Source organism: Trichomonascus vanleenenianus, assembly GCF_965637985.1.
Source record: "Trichomonascus vanleenenianus strain CLIB 3782 genome assembly, contig: TRVA0_059S, whole genome shotgun sequence".
Lineage (NCBI taxonomy): Eukaryota > Fungi > Ascomycota > Dipodascomycetes > Dipodascales > Trichomonascaceae > Blastobotrys > Blastobotrys vanleenenianus.
The window spans coordinates 57,817-74,123 of NW_027481828.1; the positions used below are offsets into that span (position 1 = coordinate 57,817).

Consider the following 16,307-nt stretch of genomic DNA (forward strand, 5'->3'; position numbering starts at 1 on the left):
TTATGTATATTTTAATGTGTTATGAATGTTTTTTCTCCACTATTTCTTCCCCCTCGGCTTCCGCTGCTAAGAATCAGGGCTGTTGTAACGCTGCTTTAACTTCTTGTTACAGAATTTTGTACCTGTTACGATGTTCTTTCCACGCTGTTGGGAGATTTTGTTACACCGTTACAGCCTGCGCGACGCTAATGACAGCCTGGTGTAATTGGGGGGACCAGTCGCCCCAAACCCCCCTCGGGCTCCGCTCCGCGGAGATTTAGTTGATTTGTGACAGGGGGTTTGGGGGCAGAGCCCCTAACTACGGGAGCTCGAGGGCTGACCCTCGAATACAATTGATGTGGGGAGTTATTATATAAATAAGATTACAAATCCTGGTGCTTGAAGTGCTTGGAGCCGCCTGCGCCTGCGTAATCGCCTGCGACCTGGCCGTGGCCCTTGAGGATATACTGGTAGGACATAAGGCCGTCGAGGCCGACGGGGCCTCTGGCATGGATCTTGTTAGTAGAGACTCCGACTTCGGTGCCGAAGCCGTAGCGGAACCCGTCGGCGAAGCGAGTACTGGCGTTCCAGTAGACTCCGGCGGCATCAATGCCTTTGAGGAACTTGTCCGCAGAGACCGGGTCCTCACCGATGAAACAGTCAGTGTGGTGCGACCCGTGGGCGTTGATGTGGTCAATTGCCTCCTCGACCGACTTTACGGGCTTCACTGCGATAGTCAGCGCCAGGAACTCGGTAGAGAAGTCCTGCTCAGAGGCGGTAGAGAGCTTGAGCCCCGGAAGCCGCTTCTGGAGCTCTGGGACGACCTTACACTCGACGCCATTGTCAATTAGGGACTGGAGCACCGTAGCCGCAGTTCCGTTTTCAAGTGTTTTGTCGTTGAGGAGCAGAGTCTCTGCAGCGTTGCAGCCAGCCGGGTAGTTGGTCTTGGCGTCTACAGCAATGCGTGAGGCCATAGCCGGATCAGCATCGGAATGGACGTAGATGGAGCAGATTCCGTCGGCATGGCCCATTACGGGGATTCGCGTGTTGTTCTTGATGTTCCTAACAAGGGCATTGCTGCCCCGAGGAACAACCAGGTCGATATACTCGTCCTGGCTCAGCAGATCGCCGACCTGTTCTCTGGTGGACACGAGCTGAAGAGCTGCTGGTGGGATATCCGTCTTGGCAAGCACATCGCGGATTGCTTCGGCCATGACATTGAAAGTGTGAGTGGACTCCTTGCCGCCCTTGAGGATGGCGGCATTGCCTGACTTGATGGCGAGTGCGCTGATGTTGGCGATGACTTCAGGGCGAGCTTCGAAGATAACGAGCAGAACGCCGACTGGACAGGTCGTTCGGTACAGTTCGAGGCCGTCGTCGAGTTTACGGGCCAGCTGGATCTTCCCCACGGGGTCTTCGAGCGCGGCGACGTCGAGGATGCCTTGAAGCATCGTGTCGTACTTATCGCCCTTGGAGAGGTCAAGCCGCTTGACGAGCGACTCTGCGTAGTCACCCTTTTCGGCCAATTCCATATCGACTCGGTTGGCCTTGAGGATCTCGTCCTTGCGGTCTCGCAGGGTGTCGTGGATCGCCTTGAGGGCTGAGGTCCGTGCGTCGTTGCTCCTTGTCTTGAGCACGTTGGCGGCCAGCCGGGCATTTCGCGCAATTTGCTCTGCCATTTTGTTATAATCTGGTTTTGGGTGGTTTGAAATTGAACTTGTTGAAGGAAACAATGTCGCCTGTCGTCGCTTTTTAAATGTCGCTGACTGATTCGAATGTCGATTGTTGCAGCCACTAATGTCTCCCGACGACGTCATAGCAGCGGGCCGGTGCTGCCCTGCGCATGCGCGCGCACGCACGCCCCGTCGCCGCACCGTTTGAATCTCAGCGATCTCGCTAATCTTGATCGTTATATTTTAACATGATGGTTCGGTTCATCCAATTGAGAGGTTGATTAGGTTCGGTTGAGAGAACTAATGAATTGAAGTGAAATTCAGCTAGTGAAAGTCAGTTGAGGCACATGAGTAGGCGATAAAACCGCCTGCATATCTCAGGATGTTATCACACTGTACACTGTACAATGACGATATACATACATCTTTTGCAAAGCAGACCAATGCTCTCCGGAGTATATACTTGGGGGGCTAGCCCCCCAAACCCCCCGTAGCGACGCTTCGCGTCGAGCTAGCTTTCCTCGGAACCCCCTCCCCCTGTATGTCTACTAACATCGTAGAGATCAAATCATTGAGTAATCAAAGGTCGAGTAGCATTCCAGGTCAACTTGGAGCTCCACTGCGCGCTTTATTCTTGTTCTTCATTGGAAACGGCAGGGAGGGGGAGGCATTGAGACATTTTGTTACAGCGTTACAAAATTCTGTAACAAGTTGTTTGTACCTTTTTTTTTCGTAACAATGTGTAACAACTCCCAGTAACAGCGTTTTTAGTACATGGTAATATGGTTTGTGGTCGCTAGTATAAATACTCCCGCGAATTGGAGTTACGGCGAGTTTGAAGATACAATTGACTTGTAATGCAAGGAAAAATGCTTGAAAATAGTAGAATAACAAGTTAGCATGGGATTGACTGTACTGCTATTTAGCCTTTTCAAGGTACTACAAGTTGTACGAGCTTGACCAATGTTCCCTCCGCGAAGCGGAGCTACGGGGAGTTTGAGGGGCTGACCCCTCAAGCAATTGATCTTCTAGTACAATGCAATGTAAATCTAGTGTAATGAAATGTAAGAAAATAGTGGAATAGCGAACAAGATGAGCTTCGACTTATAGCGGCCTTGGCTGAAAGATGTTAATGAATAAAACTATAGGGCCATTGAGTTAATTCATCGCAAGCTGTATCAACAGCCTGAGCAGCACTTTAATATGAAATTAGTACCAGTCGAGATGTAAAAATATGCGATATAAAATATCACAATTGACTCGATATATCAAAATTTGGCTAGTTGTCGGACGGTTTGGTGGTGGATAGTTTAAGGTGGGTTGTAGCCTCTTGGTTGATCCACCTCAACACTCAAACCCTCCACACTACCTCATTAGAGCCAACTTCTAATATCTACTTCTGCTAGTACTGTAGTACTACTACCTACGCGGAAAGATAATACTCATTAAGAAGCTTTATTAAAGAGTTAAGAAGATCCGTTGAAGAGTAAGAGCCCGGTGAATGAAGTCAGTGGAAGAGGTAGTCGATAAAGAGCCCAACCGGGAGGTATCGAACCTGGCAAGGGCCTCCCTGGCCCGATTGAAAGCAGACAAGAAAAGAGCAGAGTGGGAAGATGTGTTTGATTCGACCGACCCCGGCCTCAGCATTTTAAGGCTCATGGGGGTCGTCGAAATGGCCAAGCACGGCGCGACAGCTGCTATGCTCGACCGCCTGGAACTCGCCCTGCGCGACAAATGGCCGGATGAAGCAGCCTTGAGAGCATACAGCGCGACAGTTCTGGCGAATATCAGCAAGATCCTAGCTGGCCACAAGGGTCTGTCGGTCTACTACACGCATGTCCTGGCGAGAACTGCTCAATGGGTGAACGAACAGCCTGGTGGTCCAGTCATCACTCTCGTTCACTGTGAATTGGCGCGATTCGCATACACCAGCAGGTGCTACCGTATTGCACGGAAGATCCTCGGTGAGGAATACTACGAAGCCAGCGAGCAGCTAGGCGCATTGAGCACGGAGAAGATCTGTGCGTTCTTCTATTACGCAGGTAACATCCTGTACGAGGAACGCCAGTACGCCAAGGCGACTGAGAGCCTGTCCATTGCTCTGGGCTCTTCGGGGCTGTTCTTTGAGAAGTATGCAGCGTATAACCTGTGGTCACTCAGCTCTGTCCTCGTAAACGGCACCAAGCAGAGCCTGCCGGCTGGGGCCCGCATGGAGTCAGTAGATGAGGATGGGCTGATTACGCGGTACTCTAACGCTGTTCTGGCGTTCCAGAAGACCGATTTGGAAGCCAGCTTGGACACACTCCACTCAACAGGCAAGGACGATACGCGCCCTATGAATCCTTCAATGCCCTTGGCCGCCGTGGCGCACCACTTCCAGTCAGGCGACGAAGAGACCATGCCGTTTGGCGTCCAGGGACTCATGGGCAATGCTGGGTCCGGCAGGAAGCGCACGACTGAAGGGGAGATGGCTGACAGTGCTGTCCAGAGGCAGATTGCATCGTATGCGTCGGATATCGACGATAATTACGACCGAAAGCTGCGGCGTATGGTCGACCGGAGGAAAGAGCTCTACGTAGAGTCGCAGAAGAAGGCTTTTACGTCGGTAGAGACGAGTCTGTTGTCCAAGAGCCTCGCCACGGGCACTGAACCCTCACCACAGGCTATAGAGGACTACATTTTACGGCTGCTGTTCTACAAACGTGACGACTTTGCTGTTTGCCACACGAAAGAAGGCACGTACGTCAACTTTGCGTGCCATACCAGGTCCCTAGACGATAAGGTCGGTGAGCTGGAGAAGGTACTGGGCAAAGCGGTCGACAGTAGCAACCGGCTCAACGACCTCAACTTGGAGACGGTGGCATCTCCGGTCTACAATAGCATCATCCACCATCCGCTCGTCAATGTTAACACACTCCAGGACATGCGCGTTGACGGGTCACGCCAGCAGGCTTACCAGGCTGGGCGCCGAACGCGGCTGCGGCCTGATAAAAAGCACAGCGAGCTCATGGCACAAGGGCTGGACTTTGACATGATGGCCTCTGGGGGCTCATCAGAGTCCGAGGATTAGTCCATAATCTGTTCACAAACTGCTGCCCATCCATAATCTATTTACAACTGCTCTCTAGTGTCTCTTGGGGGCCAGCCCCCCAAACCCCCCGTAGCTGGGGGCTCTGCCCCCAGACCCCCTTCGATACTACTTCATCTGAATGCATCCATAGCCTATCTGCAAGTGCTCATCACAACCGGAAGTTGAATGCATCTATTTTACAAGTGCTCGAATTGAATGATCAGTTGAATTCATTCTGTATTCACAAGTGCCCATCAGAGTATCAGTTAAATGCATTCCATAATCTATTTACAAGTGCGAGTGGGGTAGGTACATGCTATTTATCTTTTTTTATTCCTGGATCGTCTTCAGGAAGTCCCAGGTTCCGCCATTCATCCTTATCCATGAGACCACTTCTCTTGTTAGTGTAATCTAAAAAAGGAACAAAAAATACTTACTTGTCCATTCGGCATTTGAGATAGTTCTTGGCCACTAGCCGGCATCCATGGCTGTTCTGGCCCTTGACATACTTCAAACAGTTGAGATAGTCCTGCATGATTTCCGAGCAGTCGTGGTCGTGGTCCAGAGGGAACGACCCTCTCAGTGGCGGCGTCGGCCGCCATACCGATCCTTGTACACCCGATGCAGATGCCGCAGACATATTTCGTCTCTATTTTACCAAGGTTAGTGTTTGAAAGGTCATGCAATTATCAACTGCAAGTGATATTAGGTAATGCCGCTATACTATGTTGACTAATACAAGACATTGTGCGGCTTGTGTGGCTCGTGCGGCTCGAACCTCACCATACCGGCTAGGAGTGCAATTGGGGGGACCAGTCCCCCCAAACCCCCCTTGGGCTCCGCTGCGCGGAGATCTGGTTGATATGACAGGGGGGTTTGGGGGCAGAGCCCCCAACTACGGGAGCTCGAGGGCTGGCCCTCGAAGAAAACGACGGGTGCGAGCTCCATACGGCAGTAGAAAGGTGAAAATATATATTCAAAATAAATAAATTAGGCGCTTTGGGGCTCCGAACGCGAATCAATCTCCTTGTTCAATTGATTCTCCAGGTACAATACGCGTCCCTCGGTCACATACAACCGCTCCTCAATAACGCGTATTCTCCCCTCCAACAGTCTAACGACGGCCCACGCATCAGCATTGCTGGCCTCGGATCGAGATTCTACTGGGGGAGCTGCTGCCGGCGGCGGATGCGGCGGGTGAGGAGGTCTGCTGCTTATGGGCTGTATTAGACTTGAGGAGCCCGCCTGACTCTGAGGCGGTGTCGCGTGGTGTGAGTACGACGTTAGCGGGTGAGGAAGCTCGCGATTCTCGTTCGAAAAGAACGACGGTCCAATTAGATGCGGGCGGTACGTCTGTTCTCCCGTTTTTAACGGTAATGGTAGCGGGTATCCCGTCGAGGAAACGTTTAACACTCTCACATTGGCACCCGAATTGGTCGAGGGCTCGCCCGACGAACACGGTCCCGCCGCTTTTGAGTGTCGAACGAGAGCATCGGCTCGAGCAAAGCGGCGACCGCACTTGTCGCATTGGTACGGTCGCTCGCCGGTATGGAGCTTGTGATGCCTTTTGAGATCGTGAAGCCTTCTAAATTTGGCGCCACAGTTGTCGCAGTCGTAGGGTTTCTCGTGCGAATGGGTCAGCAGATGCGATTTGAGGTTATGCTGCCGTGTGTATGTCTGTGAACAGTGCGGACAGACGTAACTCTTCTTGAGAGATTTTCTTGAGCTGTTTCCCTCATCAGAGGGCGACTTGGCGCTCGATGAATCCGACTCGTGGCGCGCCGAACCGTCCGAAACGTCGTCGCTCTGCATGCTGTCGCCTCCAATGCTCGGCGGGACGGGCAGGCTTATTTCAGACTCGCTCTCTGCCATTGCCACTGATGAGCTTGAAGCGACTGGTATACTATTATAAAAAAAAAATTAAAAATCCTCTACTGGATCTCTCAAGCCACATCCAGTGGCTGTTTCTGCACGTAGACCACCGGTTTATATTTTTCTCCACTCCTTTCCTCCGTTATACACTCTTTTTGTGTGATATCCACTGCCAATTACGTGCTAATTTCGAACCCTCCGTCTTTTTCTGTAATATGCAGCATCTATCTTATCGAAGGTCCGTTCAGCACGCCCGTTGGAGTTCTGTCAGTAAAGTCCGGTGTCCACTACTGCAGCGTACCAAAAGGAACAGAAACGGTGCATCCGCCAAGAAGGGGCATAAGTTAATTACTTCCAAAGTCAATTTTTGTGCTTCGAAACCGGCGGCCCAGCCCCCCTCTGCCATCGTGCGATGTGTGTGGCTGATGCCTGAGGTTTAGTCGCGATATCACGTGACTTTGATGATGGTTAAGCCACACTCATATACGAAGCACAGCCACAAGCCACCACCCCTTTGAACTTCTCATTGGATACTACACTCCCCCTAGCGAGTAGTTACTGGGTTGAGAACTTTTGTGCTAGGCGGTTAAATAGGGAGAATGCTATATCATTGGACCAATTTTTCGTCATGCCAGACCATATGCATGTAATTAGTAATTGCGATGCCATAGTTGCCCGAGATGAGGCTACTACCTACATTTGGCCGTTTACTGGTTGTAATTGTGGCCATACACTCTAGTATACTACGTAGTGTAATTGGGGGGACCAGTCCCCCCAAACCCCCCTGGGGCTCCGCTCCGCGGAGAACTGGTTGATTTGTGAAGGGGGTTTGGGGGCAGAGCCCCCAACTACGGGAGCTCGAGGGCTGGCCCTCGAATACACCCCACTACGCTAGTATTAATGGGGGGACCAGTCCCCCCAAACCCCCCTGGGGCTCCGCTTCGCGGAGATTTCCATACACCTATAAGTACCATTAGAATATCCATTTTAACGGAATTATAAGTAACTGCAAGTAACGAGGCCAATCGAACGATAAGGTATTTACCAGATACTAAAGTTAATCGCATATCCGGTGTAGCTTCTACATACTAACGGCACGTTCCTACCATCGGCCATAGCAGAACTTTATCATCACCGATCCCAGAAATCAATCGAATATATACCGTTTGAATCTAAATGATAAAGATACACTCTATCTAAGTAAGAATGGCAGTAAGTGAAACTTGCTCATGATCGACGTTCCCCTGGTTCAATTGCCTTGGGGGCCAAACCCCCCGTAGCTCCGCTTCGCGGAGACAATTGGTAGAGATACCTCCGCGAAGCGGAGCCCCAGGGGGGTTTGGGGGGACTGGTCCCCCCATACACACTACAGCTACGTTCTCACCAGTCGTGATTATAAGTTTTAAGCATACCGGTAGGAGCAATGGCGCAGCCGCGCACGGCTGTAACGAGAAAAACTTAACTGGAGGGGCCTAATTAAGCTTTTAAAAGACGCACGACGCAGCCGTCACACACACACCATTAGAGACGATCTATAAAGAAAGGGTACTAACCACGTACGCCATAGAGCAGTCTACTCGTCGAATAATGACCCGAGACGCCGACATCGTGCGGAAAGTGTTCGGGGAGGCCGAGAAGAAGGTCGTGCTGCGGCTCAAGCCGCCCAAGCCGCTGCCGAAGCTGGATCAGCCGCCGTGGAAGGAGTACGCCGCGACGCTGCCTGATTCCTCGCGGTACACCTCCTCTGGCGCCAGGGGCGGCGAGGTGGCCAGCTCCTCGGCGCCCCAGCTGTCCAAATGGGATACCCAGAACCTCTCGACCCGCAACCCGCTGACCTCGGAGCTCGACTACTCGCTGTGCATCTATTGCGGGCGGCCCATCCTCAACACTGCATTACAGTTCCACGTCGACACAGCGTGCGTCAAGGCACCCCAGCGTGCTGGAGAGGCGAGCAAGAAGCGCAAGCTCGACGAGGTAGCCGATCCAGACAGCGCGGACCCCTCCGAGATGGCGACGCCTTCGGCCGACGGCACTCCCAGGAAGAACCGCAAGACGTACAAGAAGAAGAAGACGGCGACGACAACTACGGCAGCAGCGATAACAGAGGATGCTGATAAACCCTCACGCAAAAAGAAGGAGAAATCCAAGCCCCAGCCCAAGGTCAAGGCGCCCGTCGACGTCGAGAAGCAGTGCGGCGTGCCTTTGCCCGGCGGGATGCTTTGTGCCCGCTCGTTGACATGTAAAACACATTCTATGGGAGCCAAGAGAGCGGTCATTGGCCGTTCAGCCCCCTACGATGTGCTGTTGAGCCGCTACCAGCGTAAAAACCAGGTCAAGATGGCCAGTAACGCTGCGGCTCAGCAGCTGGCCGATGAAAACGAGGCCCTCGCGGGATCGACCCCGATTAACCCCGAGGAAGAGTTCCTCCAGGTCATGGAGGGTGTCAAGAGAACAAATGCCGTTCCTTTGGAGCGCAAGGTCATATTCCCTACTCGTCTCAAGCACCAGTTTTTCCGGGTACGTGAAATGTTTGCTGCGGCACTTCAGCCCAAAGGTACGCCTGCTACAGGCGGTATTGGTGGGTTATTCGGTAGAGCCAACGCTTTCGACCCTGAAAATTCGGAATCGTTGCGATTCGTTAGACCGCCGAGTCTCCAGCGACTAAACTACCTTCAAGCGTTGAAACAACAACAGCAGCTTCAAGCATTGAAGGCTCAACAACAACAGCAGCAACAACAGCTACAGCAACAACAACAGCTGCAGCAGCAGGCCCAATCTCAGCAGGGTACCTCAACACAGACGATCCAGAGATGAACGAAACCCGCCACAGCATCTTGTCCCCTTCTTTATTTATTTATCATGTCATTTATACATCATACATTTACGTTACACAAACGGGAGCTCGAACACACTCCGCTACGCTAGTACACTACCCGTAAATGGGGGGCCAGTCCCCCCAAACCCCCCTGGGGCTCCGCTCCGCGGAGAATTGGTTGATTTGTGAAGGGGGTTTGGGGGCAGAGCCCCCAACTACGGGAGCTCGAGGGCTGGCCCTCGAATACACTCCGTTGCTAGTACTAGTGGGGAGACTGGGGGTTCCGCGGAGATTTGAGCTGTCACGGGTATTTGTTACACATTGTTACAGGAGTTTTGTAACAGTTATCATCTCACGCATATCGTAATAGTGAATTGGATTGATGTTCTCCGGTTGGACATCTCCAGCTGATTGAAATTTGACGGTTGAAAATTGGTCAGCTGATTGAATAATTGAACAAATAGGACAATTGCATTATAGCGGTAGCACATATATGTAGACAAAGATTGGCTGAGGTCGGTGAAGATGCGGAGAAATAGCAGAAGTTACGACAAATTTAGCAGCTGATTGAAAATTGAACTGCGAACAACATAGGATTAAATAAATTATAGCATATAGGTTACACTCAAAGATTAAATTATATAGGGTCTACCCAAAGATTAGCTGAGGCCAGCTCAAGTGAAGCTCACGTAAAGACCAAGGAGCTCAGGCAAACATCATATAACGACCAATGGCAGCTCAGGTGAAGAGCTTATAAAGGCCAAAAAAGCAGATAAAGAAAAACAGCAGGAAGATCACGATAATAGGAACAATGGAGATTGCAGGCTGCGGTGGTGCCTCGAGAGCCTTGTTAGCTTTTTGCTCAAATTGCTCCGCCATTTTAGCCTTGCTGAATTCGCTCAACACCCTCGCATAGCCCGCCTCGCCAATCTTCTCCATCTCAGCTTGATTCGAATCATCCAACGCAACCTCCAACTTCTTGCCCCATTGCTCCGCATCGGGAGGTAGCGCCCACCCTGTTTCGCCATCGACAACTGTTTCCAATGGCCCGCCAGAGTTGCAGGCAAGAACTGGCGTCTTCAACAGCATAGCCTCCAGCGGGACAATGCCGAAGTGCTCGTTTTCTGGTGTGTAAAGTAGCAGACGACTGTGCTTGACTAGCGAGTTCTTTACCGGTGTTGTCACCGAAGGAAGGAACAGTACCTGTTCAAAGTGGTCAATACTGTACATCTTGTCCTCAGTGGTTATCGTCTGGTGACTCAGGTTTAACTTATCGCACAACTTCTGTAACTCGTGGTGGTATTCGACGTTTTCCTTAACCCGCGGATCGTAGCCACCGGCCACTATCAGCATGGTTTCCGGGTATTTAGCAGTGATCTTACTGAACGCCTCAATTGCAAGCCCGATATTTTTCTTCCTTTCGAATCGGTTTACAGAGATGACCATTTTCTTTCCGGCGACAATATGCTCGACGGACAGCTCAAACTCCGGGGAAACCTCGGTATCTACGCACGGATAAATCACCTCAGGCTCTCTGGCCATATGCCACAAGCTGTTGAACACACCCCGCGTGAACTTAGAGTTAACCACCATGACGTCGGCCTTTTCAGTGGTCCATTTCTCCACCCAATCGAACGGCATCCGATACAGCTTCTTCGTCAGCGATTTCCGCTCCGCCAGAAGCTGGTCGGGGAAGTGGCCGTAGAACAGCACCCGGCCCTTTGAGTTCGCCTGAAGAATCGGCACGATGGTCGACAATTGGTCAACAATGAACACATCGTACTCGTTGATGAGCCCCGACGTGATCAGCTCCTGTGCGAGATGCAGCTGCCGGAGGTTGGCGCCCAGAATAGCAAACCGGTTAAACAATTTAGGTGGGATCAGTTTGTCGCCGAGAACAACGACCTTGAGCATCCCATCGCGCACTTCTTCGAAGCAGTGGGATCGGTTGCAGTACGAGGTGTAGATCACCACCTGGTGGCCCCGGTTCTGGAGCCCGACTGCGGCGTCCACAACCAGGCGCTCAGCACCGCCTTCAATGGTTAGCATTGAAACTCCAATACGTAGTTCACTTACCAATGCCGAGATCAGGGTGAATAAATGCGATCTTCATTACGTGGTGGTTTTAGTGATAAGGGGCCTTGTCGCGGACTTGTTTGCCCTTGGGACATCACCATCAATCTTGCGACAGGCCCTCGAGCTATGGGGGTTCGGGGGCTGGCCCCCGAGTAGCTATCCAATGCAATTGGCACTCAAAAATAACGCTATATACAGTAATAAATAAAATAAAAACAACTAGGTACTTTTCTTCCGCGAAAAGAGGTCCCGGAACATGTCTTTCATGCCGTAGTATTTGGACGGGTCTTCGCTGTAGAGGCCCTTTGCAGTATGCAATTGACCCACGGTCGGTGGAGGAGGGGGAGCTGCGGGCCCAGTGAGATGGTTTTTGAACGCTGAAAGGATCTGTTTGTGTGCTTCTTGGTAGACCCCCGCCAATTCTGACTCGTACGAAATATAGCCCTTCCGCGCTGATTGGGGCGCCTGAAGATTATACCCGCGGATGATGCTGTTAATGTTGTTGACTACTAGGTTGTGGTATGATTTCTGGGACTCTTCCCACGCCTGGTCTTTGAACGGGACAGATTGGGCCAGGCGTGACTTCGCCATGGATACACGCCTGTCTATTGACGAAATGTTTTCAGACTGTTTAGCGAGAATTGACACGGCGCGCTGGATCCAGTTGGATTTCAACTCCCTGCGGAACTCGTCCACTTCTTTATTGACCCTGCGTTGTAGCTCAATCCACGGCGGAGCAGCCCCCTGCCGCTGGATCATACGGTTTAGGAATAACTCAGTGGTATCAATATACGGCGAGGAGCTAAGATGCTGGTCGATTTTTACGTTTTCTCCGCGGGGGATGTTCTTGAACTGACCACGCGCGATAGCGTCTTCAATCTGTTTTGACGCAATGGAATTCACAGATGCAATTACACCGCTCGCTCCACTAGGACCCATGAACCTCTCCGCATACAGCTCTTTGAACGAAGGCCCTGCATTGCTATTGTCTTCTTTATTCTTGTCTGGCTGGGAGTGCTTTTGAATTGTGTAATCCAGAGACTTCTCTCGGGCGGCGCTTATGCGGTGCGACGCTGACATTGTTTTCTTGGGTGTAGGGTACTGCACGCCCACAGTGCTGTTGCCTCTCAGTTTATCCAGTGCCAGTCGATTGGCAGTTTCTTCTGCAGTCTCTGTTCCTTTCCACGCCTTTCCCATTGCGATTTCTTTGATTTCTCTACCCGAGTGCTCTGGGACACTTTTGAACTTGGATATATCTCCGAGCTCAGCCCTTTTTTCTCTCTGGATCCGATCATATATCTCTTTGACGATAGGATCCATCTGGCCGGCGTTTGGGTCTTCTTTCATCGGCCTCGACTCTTCGGCCAACTGTTCTAGCCTTCGCTTCATGTAGCCGGAATCTTCGCTATAGCTACGAATATATCGGGGGCCAAGGGCCTGATGTGCTCGGTGGAATGGACGTATTGCCTTCATATTTCTTTCATCTGTGGATGCAAATTCGTCAGCCAATATATTATTTTGGGTGTTGAAATCGGCTCACCGAGACTATCGATCTTGTCGCACACCACAAACACATACACTTACTGTATTCCAGGAGAAATAAAAGCTAGTGAGATCCGCTCTTACTGGTTTTTGTAGTTATTACGGTAGACCTTTTTTTTATTGCTGGTGTTGATCCTACCAGACTTTTTTCTCTCGATAGATGCTACAATGCTCTGACTGGCCACACATAACTGATCACTTTTAATGATCCAACAACTTATTGAGGGCCTTGAAAAGTGGTACTGTATCTAGATGTTCCCGAAATTGCCAGTAACCCAGATGGATTGGACTGCCATGCACAGATATCCACGTATCGAAATACATTTATTCATTCACAAATCTCCAGTATACATTCAATTGATCTGACAGTGAAAACTTCTTCAACATCTAAGGGGGTGATACACGCTTGTCATGCTATTTTTTGCGCCAGGCAATTTGTAGATCGATAGATTTGAATCTTGCCGGGTCCTGAGAAATAGCTTGAGCAGGACGACACTGCCGTCAGATTGTGCTAATTTGGTACTTGCATTGAAGCATTATGATTCTAAAACCTCTTCAAGGAAATGGTTCGTGGCAATTCAATGTTAGCTATATTCATTTATTCACAACTGCGAAATTGAAGTATACTGTACGGAACGCTTTCAGAACTATACGCTAATTAATCCCGATAGGTTGATATCAGTTGATTGTATTTCACCCTCTTGAAAGCTTAAATACTTGACAGTTCCGGACTATGAGGCAACCCGCCACATACTTTGAGCAGTTTCCCCAGACTTAGATAGTAAAGTCCTCCTTAATACCAAGGAAGGACTCTGCGCGGTCGCTAAGTTCCTGGAAGCCAATCCGCGCATCTTCTCTTAAGACGGTAAAATCTCCACGAGAGAGGTTAGCAAAGGTTTTCCTACCTGCCTGTATTTGACTGCGCGCAATCAATTACACTACGTCAAGAAGGTTTTCCCTGATGCTATCAGCGGTCTACCGCTGAGGAAAAATCGACCCCGTCTACCTTTACTGGATATTGTTAGATTATATTAGAAACCTCATGTACTTCGATTAGTCCTCCTTCGCCCTAGGCAACGGACTTTAATCAAGATTATTATTATAAATACTTGACAAAAGAAAGTAAGCAAAAGCATTATTACTATTTATCATGAGTTTTCAAACAGTTAGATCAAGCAAGAAGGCTTCGAGGTTTTTACTATAAAGAGTTATCCTGCGCTACGACCAAAATGAAAGCTAAACTCCGCGAACCCGCTGGGTGAACGCCTCCAGCAGCTTACGACAATCGGTGCAGGTTTGGGCAAGATGGTGGAATGGATGGAGATTACCATTGGTGAGGAGAAGTTCAGGTATTGGCGCAAGTGCCCTCCATGGCAGAAGCCCAAACTCAAAAGCGCGGAACGCTTTAAAAAGAAGAACAGCGAACTGCGAAGAACCATCCGGGAGGAGCTAGCCACTGAGTGGAAGGCTGCTTTCAGCAGCAATGAAGCGGGTAGACACTACCGTGAGGTAGGTTGCACGTTTTATCCCACTAAGAAGGCCAACTCTCTCTCGCATGTTATGAAAACGGGCTCCCATCACACTCTCAGTATGGCCGTGCAGTTGAGAACAGGATTTGGGGCGTTTGGAGCATACTTTTATAAAATCAACAACAAGCCTTCGGACCCTGCTCAATACGAAGGAGGGCCTGATGGCGGTGGCGGATTTCTGGAACTCTATACCGCGACAAACTCATTAGATGGATTCCCACAATTGGGTGGCTGGAACAGGTCTTTTCCCCGGTATTTTGCGGGAGGGGTGTCATCTATGATGTTCCACCTGTTCTTGCTCTAGAAGAAAGGGTTGTCCCTCGTGCCAGTAGCGCCTCGGCGCTTGAGGAAATCGGCCCCATCAACCAAATGTTTTTGATTTTCATTCATTTGTTATAATATGTTGAAATGTCTGCTTAGCGGACAAATATGTTGATGTACTATGTACTATGTACTATATAAGCCTAACTTGGTGACACAGTCGCAACGGGCTCGAAATACAGACGATTCATTCATTCATACAGACAATTCATTCGTATTATCAGCTTGTCGAAGATCAATTATAAAGTATACCTGACCGTAATTTATACGGAAGTACAAGGTTAGACACCCGAGAGTCTACATTGAACACGGCAAAAGAAAAGGAAAGGAAATAATAGAGGGAATCGTGCCTTTTTAATAGCGATTGACTTCGGGACGGAGTAAGCGCGTTCCTAGGAGTCTACTTCTCTGAAACCCAGCATTATTGAGGGAGCTCGCATCGTCTTTTGCGTATTGATGATAAGTACCCCGGCTATGTAACGACTTCATAACAGTATGTATGCTGATACTAAGTCGGAACTAGTTTTAATTGGCCCAAAATACGATTTTCGTCGATGTCGGAAATGATAAAAAGTTACCAAATTATCCATAACTCACCCCACATAGCATGCATTAACTTGAGATTCTGGCAAAAAGTGTAACTTTTGCTTCTCTATCTGTCCATGGTATTTTCGAGGCAAAAAGAGATATTTTTGCTATTTTCATGTCGAATATTCCTCAGAAAAAATTTTTTCAACGAATTGGTCTCTTGGCCCAGTTGGTTAAGGCATCGTGCTAATAACAACTCTTCGCTTCCTTCAAAAGAGGATGATATCAGTTAACGCGAGGATCGGCGGTTCGATCCCGCCAGAGACCATATTTTTTCGCGCGCGCGCGCGTGTATACACGCGTACGTACGTGCGCATATATATGCACGCGATTGATCTGCGCGGCTGGCCGCGGCCGTTGGAAATTATATATGGTAATTTAAATTCTTTTAATTAAGTTATAAAATACCGTATATATTTCCGTATACAAGCGGGTTACGGGAAATTTTCCTATCTCCTGAAGGTTTCAACAAGCAAATTTCTCTATATTAACCAAATATATGGGGGTGAAGCTACACAATTGATGGAGCAAAAATGTGCTCTACGCTGTTGGGTGTCAGAAAAGTAGACTCCTAGGAATGCGCTATCTCCACGGAACACATTAACTCCGTCCCGAAGTCAATCGCTATTATAAAAGCCAAGATTCCCTCTATTTGCTCTTTTCCTTTCCTTACCGTCTTTAATGTAGACACTTCGGTGTCTAACCTTGTACTTTCTGTTGGGTGCCAGAGAAGAAAGCACCAGGAGATACTTCGAGTCATACACCAAAGCAGGTGGAAACCACCGAAGGGTATGATAAGAGAGGTAGACTCCTAGGATCGCGCTAACCCCTCGGAACGCACT

The 16,307-nt window shown here is 49.7% G+C and overlaps 7 protein-coding genes, 1 non-coding gene and 1 pseudogene across 9 annotated transcripts, besides 1 other annotated feature; 4 read left to right on the forward strand and 5 right to left on the reverse strand.

Moving 5' to 3' along the window:
• Positions 1 to 362: 362 nt before the first annotated feature.
• On the reverse strand, positions 363 to 1,658 carry PRO2 (glutamate-5-semialdehyde dehydrogenase; the record flags this gene model as incomplete). The annotated part of the gene is made up of 1 exon (XM_076687473.1): positions 363 to 1,658. One exon carries the CDS (start codon positions 1,656 to 1,658, stop codon positions 363 to 365), a length of 1,296 nt encoding a protein of 431 aa, XP_076538311.1.
• Positions 1,659 to 3,153: 1,495 nt separating this feature from the next.
• TRVA0_059S00628 (uncharacterized protein) lies at positions 3,154 to 4,722 on the forward strand (the record flags this gene model as incomplete). The annotated part of the gene is made up of 1 exon (XM_076687474.1): positions 3,154 to 4,722. One exon carries the CDS (start codon positions 3,154 to 3,156, stop codon positions 4,720 to 4,722), a length of 1,569 nt encoding a protein of 522 aa, XP_076538312.1.
• A 316-nt stretch (positions 4,723 to 5,038) lies between these two features.
• COX19 (Cox19p) lies at positions 5,039 to 5,362 on the reverse strand (the record flags this gene model as incomplete). The annotated part of the gene is made up of 2 exons (XM_076687475.1): positions 5,039 to 5,114; positions 5,160 to 5,362. The coding sequence occupies 2 exons, from the start codon at positions 5,360 to 5,362 to the stop codon at positions 5,039 to 5,041; spliced, it is 279 nt and encodes a 92-aa protein (XP_076538313.1).
• A 350-nt stretch (positions 5,363 to 5,712) lies between these two features.
• On the reverse strand, positions 5,713 to 6,594 carry TRVA0_059S00672 (C2H2-type zinc finger protein; the record flags this gene model as incomplete). Its single annotated transcript, XM_076687476.1, has 1 exon — positions 5,713 to 6,594. One exon carries the CDS (start codon positions 6,592 to 6,594, stop codon positions 5,713 to 5,715), a length of 882 nt encoding a protein of 293 aa, XP_076538314.1.
• A 1,587-nt stretch (positions 6,595 to 8,181) lies between these two features.
• On the forward strand, positions 8,182 to 9,408 carry TRVA0_059S00694 (SCA7 domain-containing protein; the record flags this gene model as incomplete). The annotated part of the gene is made up of 1 exon (XM_076687477.1): positions 8,182 to 9,408. The coding sequence occupies one exon, from the start codon at positions 8,182 to 8,184 to the stop codon at positions 9,406 to 9,408; it is 1,227 nt and encodes a 408-aa protein (XP_076538315.1).
• A 739-nt stretch (positions 9,409 to 10,147) lies between these two features.
• Positions 10,148 to 11,522, reverse strand: ALG2 (GDP-Man:Man(1)GlcNAc(2)-PP-dolichol alpha-1,3-mannosyltransferase; the record flags this gene model as incomplete). The annotated part of the gene is made up of 2 exons (XM_076687478.1): positions 10,148 to 11,442; positions 11,486 to 11,522. The coding sequence occupies 2 exons, from the start codon at positions 11,520 to 11,522 to the stop codon at positions 10,148 to 10,150; spliced, it is 1,332 nt and encodes a 443-aa protein (XP_076538316.1).
• A 182-nt stretch (positions 11,523 to 11,704) lies between these two features.
• On the reverse strand, positions 11,705 to 12,958 carry TRVA0_059S00738 (J-domain-containing protein; the record flags this gene model as incomplete). Its single annotated transcript, XM_076687479.1, has 1 exon — positions 11,705 to 12,958. One exon carries the CDS (start codon positions 12,956 to 12,958, stop codon positions 11,705 to 11,707), a length of 1,254 nt encoding a protein of 417 aa, XP_076538317.1.
• Positions 12,959 to 14,242: 1,284 nt separating this feature from the next.
• TRVA0_059S00760 lies at positions 14,243 to 14,860 on the forward strand (annotated as a pseudogene). Its single transcript has one exon. A coding segment is annotated over exon 1 (618 nt).
• Positions 14,243 to 14,860: a mobile genetic element.
• A 759-nt stretch (positions 14,861 to 15,619) lies between these two features.
• tRNA-Ile(AAT) lies at positions 15,620 to 15,733 on the forward strand. Its single transcript has 2 exons — positions 15,620 to 15,658; positions 15,697 to 15,733. It is a non-coding gene; the product is annotated as a tRNA-Ile (tRNA).
• Positions 15,734 to 16,307: the final 574 nt, after the last annotated feature.